Source organism: Ochotona princeps, chromosome 1 (assembly GCF_030435755.1).
Source record: "Ochotona princeps isolate mOchPri1 chromosome 1, mOchPri1.hap1, whole genome shotgun sequence".
Classification (NCBI taxonomy): domain Eukaryota; kingdom Metazoa; phylum Chordata; class Mammalia; order Lagomorpha; family Ochotonidae; genus Ochotona; species Ochotona princeps.
The window spans coordinates 161,674,848-161,688,860 of record NC_080832.1 but is presented as its reverse complement, the minus strand read 5'-3'; the positions used below and the strand labels follow the sequence as shown (position 1 = coordinate 161,688,860).

General features: G+C 52.9%; 2 protein-coding genes across 2 annotated transcripts in view; one reads left to right on the top strand and one right to left on the bottom strand.

The window, feature by feature from the left end:
* Positions 1-14,013, bottom strand: part of IRF4 (interferon regulatory factor 4) — a 131,471-nt gene that overhangs the window by 81,239 nt on the left and 36,219 nt on the right. The gene's annotated exons all lie outside the window — the stretch shown is intronic.
* On the top strand, positions 11,717-11,917 carry LOC101528183 (small ribosomal subunit protein eS28-like). Its single transcript, XM_036493828.2, has one exon. It carries the CDS (start codon positions 11,717-11,719, stop codon positions 11,915-11,917), a length of 201 nt encoding a protein of 66 aa, XP_036349721.2.

Below are 14,013 nucleotides of genomic sequence, written 5' to 3'. Positions count from 1 at the left end.
ACACTTGCTCCTTACCGGCACTTTTGGGGACATGAGTTCATCAAGGAGGCGTAAAAGGTGAAGAGAGAAAGCAAGTGCCTTTTAAAACACGAGGGCCTGCCCACTGTCCTTGCAATTAACTCAGTCCCATGCAAGCTGGACTCTTCCCTCATAAGGTACCCCGAGTCCCTTCTGAGAGGCCCCACCCCCCAACACTGCCACAACAGAGACTGAACTTCAAGTTTCTCAGGGAACAAATCAGCCTCAAAACAGAGCAGCATCGGGCCCGGCGGCGTGGCCTAGCGGCTAAAGTCCTCGCCTTGAAAGCCCCGGGATCCCATATGGGCGCCGGTTCTAATCCCCGCAGCTCCACTTCCCATCCAGCTCCCTACTTGTGGCCTGGGAAAGCAGGAGAGGACGGCCCAATGCATTGGGATCCTGCACCCATGTGGGAGACCCGGAAGAGGTTCCTGGTTCCCGGCATCGGATCGGCATGTACCGGCCTGTTGCAGCTCACTTGGGGAGTGAAACATCGGATGGAAGATCTTCCTCTCTGTCTCTCCTCCTCGCTGTATATCTGGCTTTCCAATAACAATAAAATCTTAAAAAAAAAAAAAAACAACAGAGCAGCACCCACCCCAAAGCTTCACTCCCCCTCAACAAAGCAGCGACTGAAAGGGGAAACACACACTCCCCTGTTCAAGATGAGAACGCCAGCTTTTCTCTCTCAGCAACACATCAAGCACACACTCAAATTCACAAAGTGGATTTCTACAGCACGGTTGGCCTGTGTGTATGCCAGGGTGACGTGTGTCATCTTCGGAAGCATACAGCATGCCATCTAGCCGGCCCTCGGAGCATCTGCTGGATGAGGCAGCAATCACTGCGGAGGACTGAACACATACACAAAGTGCTCTCTGGCACGAGAGAAAGAAACTTGAACTCACCAACAGAAAGGCATCTGGAAAGATTCCCATGCACTTGGAACTTAATGCATTTCCCAAAGTCTCCTGGGCCAAAGCAGAACTCCAAAGATCACTTAGAACATAGTTTGAAGTGAATGAGAACCAGTCTGTCAAGTGGTGTGCCGCACATCTCAAGCAGTGCTCAAAAGGAGAAAGCAGAGCATGGAACACACGTACTACAAAACAGCAGAGGCCCGCCAGGTCAGCACCTGAGGCAGACGGGCAAGTCCTACTGGGTTAAGGTACCACCTGTGACAGTGGCATTCCATGTGGACATTGGTTCAAATCCCAGCTGTCCCATTTCAGATCCAGCTCCCTGCGTTTGCACCTGGGGAAGCAGCAGAAGGCAGAAGTCGGGCCAAGTGCTTGAGCACCTGATCCCACGTGGGAGACCTGGCTGAAGCTCCCGGCCCCTGGCTTCTGACCGGCCCAGCCCTGGACATCGTGGTCATTTGGGGAGTGAACCAGCAGATTAAAGCTTTCTCTTTCTCTTCCTCTCTCTGTAACTCTGTCAAATAAATTAACAAATGCTTAGAAAAATAGGAAAACAGGAGCAAATTAAAGCCAGAGGGAGCACAGGAAGGAAACAATATAGGAGAGCAGAAATGAATGAAATTAAAAACAAGGTAAGTAACAGGAACAGAACTTATAAAACCACAGTCTAGCTTCTGGGAAAAAAAATCAATAAAATTGCTGAGTCCTGCAGCCACAGTGACACGGAAAAAAAAAAAAAAAGAGTGTAGACACAGATTGCTGGTAGTAGGGATCAAAGCTGTCACCCCTCCTGGCCCTGCAGACCCCAGAAGGGTCCAGAAGACCACTGTGAGTAACTTTAAGCCAAAAGGTTTGGGCCAACTTTTTGAAAAACAGGTTACCAAGGCCCAGTCAAGAAGAATTGGATCACATAAATAATTTGATATCAAAGAAATTGATTTCTAATTACCCAGATAGCTCTGACCGCAAGAAAAGCAAACAAGCGGCCCACGTGGTGGCCCAGAGGGTTAGGCTGTGACCACCGCATCCCATACCGGCACCAGGTTCAATCGTGGCCGTTCCACCTCCTGTCTGGCTTGCTGCTAATGCGTGTGGCAAGACAGCATCGAGGACAGTCAGAGGACTTGGACTCCCGGTCACCCATGGGGTAGGACGGGATGGCCTACCCCAATCACTGTGGCCAGCTGGAGAGTGAGCTGGGGAGTGAGCTGGGGAGTGGGCTGGGGAGTGGGCTGGGGAGTGGGCTGGGGAGTGAGCTGGGGAGTGGGCTGGGGAGTGGGCTGGGGAGTGGGCTGGGGAGTGGGCTGGGGAGTGGGCCAGCTGGGGAGTGAGCTGGGGAGTGAGCTGGGGAGTGAGCTGAGGAGTAACCTGGGGAGTGAGCTGGGGAGTGAGCTGGAGAGTGGGCTGGGGAGTGGGCTGGGGAGTGGGCTGGGGAGTGGGCCAGCTGGGGAGTGAGCTGGGGAGTGAGCTGGGGAGTAACCTGGGGAGTGAGCTGGGGAGTGGGCTGGGGAGTGAGCTGGGGAGTGGGCTGGGGAGTGGGCTGGGGAGTGGGCTGGGGAGTGGGCCAGCTGAGGAGTGAGCCAGGACTCCTGGTCACCCATGAGGAAGAACAGGATGGCCTACCCCAACCACTGTGGCCAGCTGGGGAGTGAGCTGGGGAGTGAGCTGGAGAGTGGGCTGGGGAGTGGGCCAGCTGGGGAGTGAGCTGGGGAGTGAGCTGGGGAGTGAGCTGAGGAGTAACCTGGGGAGTGAGCTGGGGAGTGAGCTGGGGAGTGAGCTGGGGAGTGGGCCAGCTGAGGAGTGAGCCAGGACTCCCAGTCACCCATGGGGAAGAACAGGATGGCCTACCCCAACCACTGTGGCCAGCTGGGGAGTGAGCCAGTGACTCTGCCTTTTAAATAAATAAGCACGTCCTTTAAAAACTGTACCAGGGCCCAGCATGATGCCTAAATCCCAGCTTTGAATGCTGCAGCACCCCATATAGGCACCGATTTGTGTCCTGGTCACTCCACTTCCCATCCAGCTCCCTGCTTGTGGCCTGGGAAAGCAGTCGAGGACTGCCCAAAGCTTTGGGACTCTGCACCCACATGGGAGACCTGGAAGAAGCCTCTGACTCTGGATCAGCTCAGCTCCAGCCATCGTGGCCACCTGGGGAGTGAACTGGCAGATGGAAGATCTTTCTGTCTTTTCTTGTGTCTGTAAATCTGCATTTCCAATACAAACAGTCTCATTCTGATGTTCCAGGGATTAAGACTTCAAAACCTGGGACACGGAGATGGAGGGACTGGAGTGCTGGAGCCCCATTCCCTGCCACGGCAACCCTGGGAGCTCTGAGGAGCTGGCCTCTGTTGGCCTGGGCAGCAGTGATCAAGGCAGAAGCTTGTTCTGGAAACAACAGGTGAACAGGTGGTTGGGGAGTGCTGTATGGATGCTTCCGCCAAGCCTTACCACGCTCTTTCCAGTCAACCTGCCTGCTGAAAACATGGGCATTTGCTCTGCTGCCCACTGCTGAGCGCGACCTTGGTCTCTCGATTGTCACAACGCACCAAGGAGGCCTGCTGCCTGTTGGGGGTGAGGCTGCCTGCATTGGCTGGAAGCCCATGTGCCTTTCCCCTGAGAGACCCTTCTTTCTACGTGGTGGGCAGGAAGGTGGACTGACCCAGCCTGGAGAAGGCCCAGTGGGTAGTGTGTTTAAGCCCACCCTATGCATGCCTCCTTCAAGTGCCCCCCAACCCCATCTTGACCTGGCCTGGTGCGTGCTGTTCCTACCCCCACGCATTAGCAGTCAGGGCTCCCCGTGCTGGGGGTCGGGGTGGGGTGAAGGTGAGGTGGTGGTGGAGGGCGTGCATCCTTGCAATGCGGTGTCAGGAAGCCGGCCAGGGTGCGCTCAGCCCGCCCCTGGCCCTCCCTCCCTTCCTCCCCTTCCTGATCGGGTTTTCCCAGCATGCCCCAGGCCGCCGCGGGCCCCCTTGTCTGGACACCCCGCGTTCCACCCGGGGGCTTCTTGGTTTCTTGTAAAAGACAGAGATTCGAGTAATACACCCCCTGCCTCCCGCGCAGCCCATTCCCTCCCTGTCTCATAAACAAGGCCAGGGAAATGCCGCCGCCGACACGCAAGCGGCTCCTGGGGCGGCTTGTTTTCGAGCTCGGCGGTGGAAACACACCACTTCCTCCCCTTGAGTCAGGCCGGCCGCGCGGCCGTCAGCCCGGCGGGCGTCAGGCGTCGGGGGGCAGGTTTCCACTCGCGAAGCCGGCCACGCGGCCCCTCCCAGACCCCGGCGAGGCTGCTGTTGTTTGTTGTTGTTGTTGGGCTTGGGTTTTTTTTCTCAATTGCCCAGGTCCCCCACATAGGTCCAGAGGAGTGAAGCAGGGTGTGTGTGTACGGTTCTATGCCTTGGTCCCAAATCCCCCAAACACTCAGGGGGGGAAGAGTGGGGAAGAGTAGCAGGCCAAGCTGCTCTCTGCAAGCCCCTCACTTCAGCTGCCTGCCATGCCCCCGCGCCCTTCTCTGTTCTAGAACTATCCAGGTGCTGGCCTGGGGTAATGACCCCTCCACTCCCCACCAATTCTGTGTCCACTTTATCCCTACCCCCTCCCAGGTGTGGGGGAGGCAGGCTGCAGCCCAGCATCTTAGGGGAATCGAATCAGGAAGGTTTCCCAAGTCCAGGCCTTTAAACCTAGGCCAGGAGTCTGAAGGGGAAGCTTCAACCTTGAACTTGGGGCTCTGACCTTGAATGTGGGACTTGGCCACTGGGTCACAGATCCCAGGACCAAGGACTTCCGCAACAGGAGCCAGCCAGCAGGAGCCACCGTGGCGGGCAGCCTCCTGCTCCCTCTCGGGTCAGAGCCCCAGGCAGCCCATGGATGACCTAGGTGTATTCGTCATATCACCAGCACTGAATACCACGTGTATAGAGCAAATGTCTGGAAACCCTCAAGACCAGATCTGGGTCTGGGGACAAATGTCCAAGACCTGCGGCTGCGTTGGGGGGCTTCCTACCATGTGAGAGACCTCAGGGTGTGGGCATGGAGCTGGCAGAAAACCTTCGTCATTACTTACCCCCCTTCTGCGCGCCCCATGGCCAGAGAAGAAGGGTCTGCCTACTGTGCCTGGCCACCTGTTCCACTCCGGGCTCCATTTTCCCTGCCCCCACTCCTGCTGTGTTCTTAGCTCGATCTTTGATTTTCCTTTATTTCTATGTATGATGCTTGTATTGTGGCCAATCCACTTGCTTTCCAAGCCCCCTGTGGCGCCCACCAGTGCCCACAGCTCCTTTTCACTGTTTCTTCTACAGTTCCTGCGACAACACTGGCAAAAATCCACAGCCCGCACCCTGAGCTCAGCTCTGTAGTCCCTTCCACCTACCTGTCTCTCTCTCTCTCCCTCTCTCTCTCTCCAGTGCCCCCCTCCCCCCACCATTGCGTAAGAGCCAAGCTGAAAACCACGGAAACCAAAGTCCCAGCCAGCAGATCGCAGCGATGGGCCCACGGTGTTTATCGGCAGTGATTCTGCGGAATCCCCAAGGCTGTAAACTGGAGCTGATCAGAGGAAGGGAAAAAAGGGGAAAGACTCGGCCTGCCTGGGCTGTCGTCATCTGCAAGGGAGAAAGCCGAGGGGTTGTGAGTGTGCTTTGCACCGTGGTCTGGGGGCCGGCCACTGGCCCTCTGCCTCCGGCTGCCACCCCTGTCAAACCGGCCCATCATTTCCTCCTCACGGGTGTTGTGGTTTGGCCTTTGATTTCAGAGTCATTCAACATCCATTCATCAAAATGCTGATGGGCCTGGCTGGGGCCCTCAGAGCTGCTCCCCACACCTCTCTGCTCCCACCACAAGGTGCAGCAGGGAGTGGGGGGTGGGGAGAACCCTGAAGGCAGGGTCACAGCAGAGACCCGAGGAGGAGGAGTCTGCTCAGCCGTGCAAGTGTGAAAGGCTGGAATTGCCACATCTGCTCACAAACCCACTTTCTTCTTCTTCTTTTCTTAATTGATTAAAGGGAGATCTTTCACTGGCTGGTTCACTTCCCAGCTGACCTCAATAGCCAAAGGTTGGCCAAGGCCAGGCCGAAACCAGGAGCTTCGCATGGTCTCCCATGTATGCACAGGGGCCCAAAGGCTTGGGCCGTCTTCTGCTGCTTTCCCAGGCACATTAACAGAGAGTTGGATGAGAAGTGGAGCAGCCAGGTCTTGAACTGGCACCCACACAGGAGGCCAGTACTAAAAATGACAGCTAAAACCACTGCACCACAAAACTGGCTTCTTGTAAGTTGTTTTCAGAGGAAACACGCAAAGAACATTTGATGTGGCCTTTATTCTTCATGGCACACAATTTTCTCTTGAAAGATATAAAAATACCCAACCCTTTCTATAATAGAATACCCTTTCTATAATAGAAGAATTGTGAACATACTTGAAAGTGACAGATAATAGTATTAACTGTCCTCTAACCTTAATAGTTGTCAGGAAAAAATTTCCATTTCTTTTCCTGGGCCTTACCCAGGAAAAAAAAAAATTATTTTTTTATTTTAAAAGACTTATTTATTTTTGTTGGAAAAGCAGATTACAGAGAAAAGGAGATACAGTTCACTCTGCAAGTGGCTACAACAGCCAGAGCTGAGCTGATCCAAAGCCAGGAGCCAGGACCTTCTTCTAGGTCTCCCATGTGGGTGCAGGGTCCCAAGGTTTTGGGCCGTCCTCAACTGCTTTCCAAGGCCACAAGCAGGGAGCTGGAAGGGAAGTGGAGCAGCCGGGATACGAACCAGTGTCCATTGGGGATCCTGGTCCATTCAAGGTGAGGATGTAGTCACTGAGCCAGAGGCTGGGCCCAGACTACTTTGTTTTCAATGTGTGTTTAACACGAGATGCACACCGCAGGTCAATTCTTTTATCGACATGATTTTTTACATTTTTGCTTTGAAAGAATTTAGACTAACAAGAAAAATCACAGGAGTCCTCCATGCACTCTGCACCCAATGTTCCAAATGTTACTGTTGCGCTGCTTGAAGCAGCATTTTCTGTCTCCCTAATCATCTACAGTTTTCCTCAGCTGCTGGGGAGTAAGCTGCGGGCAATGCACCCCCTCCCCCACTGATGCTTTAGGGTGTGTTTTCTTTAAGATTTATTTATTTTATTGGAAAGGCGGATATGCAGAGAGGAGAAGACAGAGGGGAAGATCTTCCATCTGTTGATTCACTCCCCAAGTGGCCGCAGTGGCCGGAGCTGAGCCAATCCGAAGCCAGGAGCCCGGAGCTCTTCCAGGTTTCCCACGCAGGTGCAGGGTCCCAAGGCTTGGGCCGTCCTTGACTGCTTTCCCAGGCCACAAGCAGGGAGCAGGATGGGAAGCAAGGCCGCCGGGATTAGAATCGGCGCCCATATGGGATCCCGGGCACGCAAGGCGAGAACATTAACCACTACGCTATCGCACCGGGCCCTAGGGTGTGTTTTCTAACCTCAGAGACAGGGACAAGTTCTAGTGATGTTATCCATGATGACAATTCCCATGGAGACAGTCCCATAGTCTAATCCCCAAATTCGAGTTTCATCAAATATCCCACTCACGTGTTTGATGGAGAAGAGCAGTAGTTGTGATTGTCCGCACTGTGAGCAGGAGACTGGATGACAGTGTGGAGAATGGAGGGGTCAGCCTCAGGAGTCCCTTGGGTCCCTGGAACCCTGGGAAACATCCATTCTCACACGCGTTTGCAAGAGACTCCTAAACAGGCCAACTTGGGGCCGGGGTCCACGAGCACGGACCTTGATGGTGCGGTGGGTGACTGTTGCCAGGAAGCATGCAGAAGGGGCTGCCTGTAGGGTAGGGTGGTGACGGGACACACAGCTGATTGAAGTACTCCTCTCTGCCTTCTGTGTCTTGGCCACACTGGGGACCGCAGATCTCAAAAAAGCTGTGACAACTCGCTCCAATAAGTCACCTGTTCTCACCAGCACTGCACATGTCCCCCAGGCCTGGGCCCTTCCCAGGAGAGCAGGCAGGTACATGGGACACTCCTCTTTGAGCTAAGCCTGCCCCTCACCTGCAGTAGAAACAGGATGTGACTCATCTGGCATTCAGAGAGGCGGGTGTGCCAGGCAAGGAGCAGGCCATGTTCCTTTGAATAACAGTGCAGGGAGGAGAAGCATAAGGATGCCCCTCGGGTGGTTCTGGTCAAGCCGGGGGCAGTTGGAGAGGAGACCCCCTTGGAGCTTTGTCCTGGGTGTGTCCTTGTGCCAGCGGGAAGTGAAAGCCTACTCAGTGCGGGGGGGGGGGGGGGGGGGGGGCAGGGGTTTCCCCTCGTGGAGCACAACAGGGACCCCACAATATCCCCACGTACCTCTGCTCAGCCTGGTGAGCCCTTTAAAGCCCAAGCTGACTGCGCTCATCCACCCCTGACCCTGAACAGAGAGAAATAGGAAAGCGGAAGTGGGGTGGGTGGACCAGAGTGGAGCAGGAAGGAGAGGCAGGGACACCACTCAGTGCTATGTGGTATGTATGGGGGAAGGGAATGTGGCCCACTTTGCCTGCAACGGAGTGGTGCGTGTCCCTTCCTACATTATGCCACCCAGCACGCTGCAAAGGTAAAGAAGCGCAGAGGGGCGGCGGATGGCGGCTCCACAACTTCAGTGGCTGTCACTCACAAGGAAGACCTCGAGGAGACCTGTGCTTCTAGCTTCAAGCTGGTCCAGCCCTGGCTGTTGCACATATCTGGAGAGCGAACCAACCACTGAGCGACCTATTCTCTCTTTTTCTGCCTTCCAAATAAAAAGAATACATATATATATATATTTTTTTTTTTTTGTAGTGATACCCACCCTTTCTGTGCAAGCTGCAGAACAGTGACTGATGTGGTGGGCTGCATCACGGCCTCATGGCTGGGGGCCCTGGTGCGTCTGCCCAGCCGTCTTCTCAGAGAACAGCTGCGTCACCATTTCCTTGGGTCGCCTGCAGTTTCCACAGCCTTCGCTAGCAGGGAGTGGCCTTGTTACACCCCTATGCGCTGATCGATAGGGCTCTCCTGGGGAATCAAAGTTTTCCTATGTTTTCCACTATTGTGCGATTTCTCTTTTGGGCCATTTGTTTAGGCCCAAACGGCCACAACAGCCAGAGCTGAGTCGTTTCAAAGCCAGAAGCCAGGAACTTCTGCTAGCTCTTCCCCATGGGTTCAGGTGCTCAAGGGCTTTAGCCATCCTCCACTGCTTTCCAAGGTTGGAAACAGGGAGCTGACTTGGAAGTGGAGCAGCTGGGACTTGAACCACCATCCACATAGGATTCTGGTGCTGCATGTGGAGGATTAATATGAGAAGTCACTGTTCTGATCATCATTTTCTGTTTCTTTTTTTTTTTTTTTAAAGATTGATTTTAGTTTTATTGGAAAGTCAGAGATACAAAGAGAAGGAGGGACAGAGAGAAAGATCTGTCCACCGATTCACTACCCAAGCGGCTGCAAATGCCGGAACTGCACCAGTCCAAAGCCAGGAGCTGCTTCTGTGTCTCCCTTGCAGGTGCAGGGTCCCAAAGTTTTGGGATTAGAACTGGTATCCATATGGGATCCTGGCACATGCAAAGCAAGGACTTTAGCAGCTAGGCTATTGTCCTGGGCCCCATTTTCTTTTTCTTAATGGCTGAAAACAAAATCCAGCAGTCTGGAGTGGACTATGGCCTGTGGCTTGCAGAGGCTTATTGTAATTACTTTTACTAGAAATGTAGAGAGAAAGAGCGTTTGAGAGCGCGAGAGTGCGAGAATGAGAGGGAGGGAGAGAGAGAGAGCGCTACCCTCTATAGAGTCACTTCCCAAAAGCCCCCAGCAACTAAGGCTGGCCCGAGCCGAATCCAGGAAATGGCAACTCCATGGGGGTCTCCCACGTGGGTGGCAGTGATCCAAGTTCCTGAGCCATCATCTGCTCCTCTCAGGACGTCTTAGTAGGAAGCTGGTGTTGGGAGCAGAGTCGCTCTGGTGCCCAGGCACTTTGCTAAACTCTGCAGGTGTCCCAAGCGGTGCCTGAGCTGCTGTGCCAAGCGCTTGCTCCCATAACTTCTGCCTTCTTTCCATGAACCAGAGAGTGACAGCCATTGCTGGGTTGCTGGGTTTATTCCCCTGAGACTTGTCCTAAGTCGGGTCAGCAGGGCTCCCTGCAGCAGACTCAGCAACATCTGCCCAGCTCTCACCAGATTCCAAGTTCTGTGGCTGTCACAGGAGGACATTTCTCCATGGTGCCTGTCACAGATGTAGGGAATATTGGCTGCTTATGTTCCCAGGACACAATGCAGAAGCCCCTTTCCACACACAGCCCCAGTAGGCTGCAGCCGAACATCTGTTTTCCTCATTGCATCCTGTCAAAATACCCTCTTGCCGTGTTTTACTAAGGACCAAGCTCATTCTTCTTGTGTGGGCCAGCAGTTGGGCCAGCACTTGGCAGGTCCACATGCCACATCAGAGCATGTCCAGGGCGTTCTGCTTCCCCATCCGGCTCCTTGCTAATGTGCCTGGGAAGCAGCAGGCGACGAAAGCAAGAAGCATCCCTGCCTCTCATGTAGGAGACCTGGACCGTGTTCTAGGTTCCAGGTAGGGGTGGGGAAGTGAACCAGAGGATGGAAGATCTCTCTGTTTATGTACCTCTCAGTCATTCTGCCTTTTGAGTCCATCAATGAATGGATCTTTTTAAAAAGGGGGGAGGGTACAGAGTAATCCATTCCTGAAAATGTCTGATGGTTTGTGCACCTGTCCTGGACTTGTCCTACCACCCTCAGCATGCACTCTCTTTGGTTAAAACCATCCCTCTCCACTTGTCTATAACTTTTAAATAATAATAATAATAAAAATACAAAATGATCCCAACTAGAGACCAGTATGCTCAGTAAAATAAGCCAACCCAAAAGGATAAATATCTTATGTACTCTCTGACATAAGGCAACCTTCATGAACAAATACAAGATCAATAGATGTGGGTGTGAACATGCGCATACATCTGTTCGCCTAGAGGAGCTGCGTGACGGAGACAGGCACACGGAAGGTGGAGAATCAGCGCTGTGTGCGTCTCTGCTACTGAACAGAGATGGACTCCCAATGGAACTGTTAAATACATCTTGACAATAAGATGCTGGACTTTCTACCATTGTCTATGCCTACAATGCCGTGAGATGCTTAAATAGCAGAATGACGGGCTTGTTACTATTGCGGAAGGACTATACTGTTGTAGTAATATGGGGGGAATCAGTGGGGGGGATATGGGCGTGGGGCGGATGGAACGGGAGATCCCCGAGCATAGGGAACTGCATCATGAAAGACAACAATTTAATCATCATCATCATCGTGGCCAGAGCTAGCACTGTAGCATAGGATGCTAATTCCTTGCCTACAGTGTTGGTATCCCATACGGGCTCTGGTTCTTGTCCCAACTGCTCCGCTTTTGATGCAGCTCCATGCTTAAGACCTAGGAAGGCCGCGGAAGATGACTCAAGTCCTTAGGCCCCTACACCCGCATTGGAGACCCAAAAGAAGCTTCAAACTCCTATTTTCAGAGTAGCTCAGCTCTGGCCATTGCAGGCATTTTGGGAGTGAAAAAACAGATACAAATCTATATCTATATCTATATCTATATCTATATCTATATCTATATCTACATCTCTTCCTTTCAAGTAAAAATAAATAAATATTTTCTTTAAAATAATGGCCAAATTATTGTGAGAATATAAAATGAAGGAAAATAGTAAAACTCCACAGTAGGATTCCATTGTGGAAAATAGTAGAATTTCTCCTCTTGGCTAGGCCGCGTGTCCAAGCTGCCATCATGGACACGAGTCGTGTCCATCAAGCTTGCCAGGTCACCAAGGTGTGGGGCAGGACCGGTTCCCAGGGACAGTGCACGCAGGTACGCGTGGAACTCATGGATGACACGAGCCGCTCCATCATCCGCGATGTGAAAGGCCCGGTGCGGGAAGGTGATGTGCTCACCCTGCTGGAGTCGGAGCGGGAGGCTGCGCTGAGCTGATGCTGGGTCCTCCTGGACGTCCCATCAGCCCCGCTCCCTGGGAATGGCCTGTGATTGTTAAAAAAAAAAGTGTTTGTATTATAAAAGAAAAGAGAAGAAAAGAGTAGAATGATTTCTCAGAACAAGAGAGAATCACCATGGAATGCAGAAATTCAACTCCTGCATATAGTCCCATAAGAATTAAAACAGTCCTGGATATCTGTTCCCCCAGTTTAGAGCAGCATTGCTCACTGTCACCAAGAGACAGAAGCAGCCCACGTGTCCACTGGTGGCTGCCTGGGTGAATACTGGCCGCATGAAATGCAATGATCACTCTGCCATCCGTATTGAGTGAATTCTTGGCATGTGCCGCAATGTGGATGAAGTTGGAGGACGTTCTGCTAAATGAAGTCAGCCAGTCACAAACACCCCGATACTGGCAGGACTGCTCTAGTGGGAGCCACGTAGGCTCCTCCAATGCACAGCGACGGGGAGTGAAGTGGTGGTTGACAGGGATTGGGAAGGGAGGGTTTAAGAGTACTCAGTCTGATCCTGCAACGATGAGAAAGTCCGGGCGCTGGGTGGCGGTGATGACAGAGCAACGAGGTGACAGTGTGCTGAATGCTGCTGAGCTGGACATTTAAAAATGAGTGAGGAAGGTCAAATTTAAGTAATGTGTGCAAAAATAAAAAATTCAAATCCACATTTCTATTTTTTTTTTAAAGAAGCAGGATGATAATGTGAGCACTTTTTAAAAAGATGTATTTACTGAGTTTTATTTGAAAGGCTGATATACACAGAGAGAGAGTCCATCCCCAAACAGCCACAATGTCTGGGACTGGCCAACCTGAAGCCAGGAGTCAGAAGCTGGCAGGGACCCAGGGAATGGACTCAGGAGGTCACTCCAGCAGGTTGCACCTGGTGCAGACGCTATTTGCGGCAATGGACAGATACAGGTGTGGACTCGTGCGTCTCATTCCTCAGTGCCCTGCCGCATTGCCAGCCGTCTTCACAAGTGACAGCCCCCCAAAGTGCTGCAGCAATGGCAGCACCATTCTTCCAATAGATGTCTTGGCTCCGAGCCTGGCCAAGCCTGGGCCAAGCGTGGGCTGGCCGCAGAGCCCAGCAGGCATGCACAGGTTATCACTGTATCACTCCCCACTGTATGCGGCAGAGAGGAAGCAGGGCTTGCACCTGCCACCCAAAGAATGACGCTCACAAGGACTGGCGCTCTTTCCTCACACGGTTCACATGCACCACTTGGAGAGGTAGCACGGATTGCCGTGGACCGACTGTCCCCAGCAAGAGGCCACTCCAACCCTGGCACCAGACATCTGGACTCCACAGTCAGAGCTCCTTGACCCCATACAGACTTGTATCTTTCTCTTTTCTGACACGTCCCTAATCAAAACCAAATGAGTCCAACTCATTGTGTTGCCGTTTGCGCCAGTAGTTAAGGCCAAGGATTTGGGGAAACCACACAACATTTCTAATAACTGAAGAACTGCGTTTGACCTGGGCGTTTTCTCCCTTGCTAGCCGATAGCTGATCAGGCCCGCGGAGAATGAGATGAGTCACAGTGCTCGCGCCGCATCCCTCCTGCAGCTGTCACCGTCTCTTGGCGCATCTCACTGCTGCCCAGCACAGCCGTGAAGGTCCCCTAGGTGGGCCTGAGGCTCTTAACATGGTAGCCCTACTTTGTGAGGATGAACAATACTAACACAAAGCCTACATGTTCTGGTTGAGCCAAATTAGACCGGCTTTTATTCCCTTTACAAAGCTTTTGGCCAGATCTGCAGTCAGGGTCATTCTCAGGACAAGAACCAGCTGCTTTGCGAACGTTCACCAAAGACCAGGTCACTTCCTCCCAAGAAGATGCCTTCCTGTATGTCCTTACTCAGAGATGCAGCCATGTTCCTCTAGACTTGATTCCATGCTGTCCCAAGCCATCTGCTGGCCTAGAACCATTGAGACAATGGGGCTAATACCAGCAGCAGCTCTAAGCACAGAGCTGGAACACAACCACTCAATACTCCTGTGGCCCAGAAAGGCAGAGTTAAAGAGAGGGAGAGATCTTTCATCTGCTGGTTCATATGGCCGCAAAGGCCAGGGCCGGG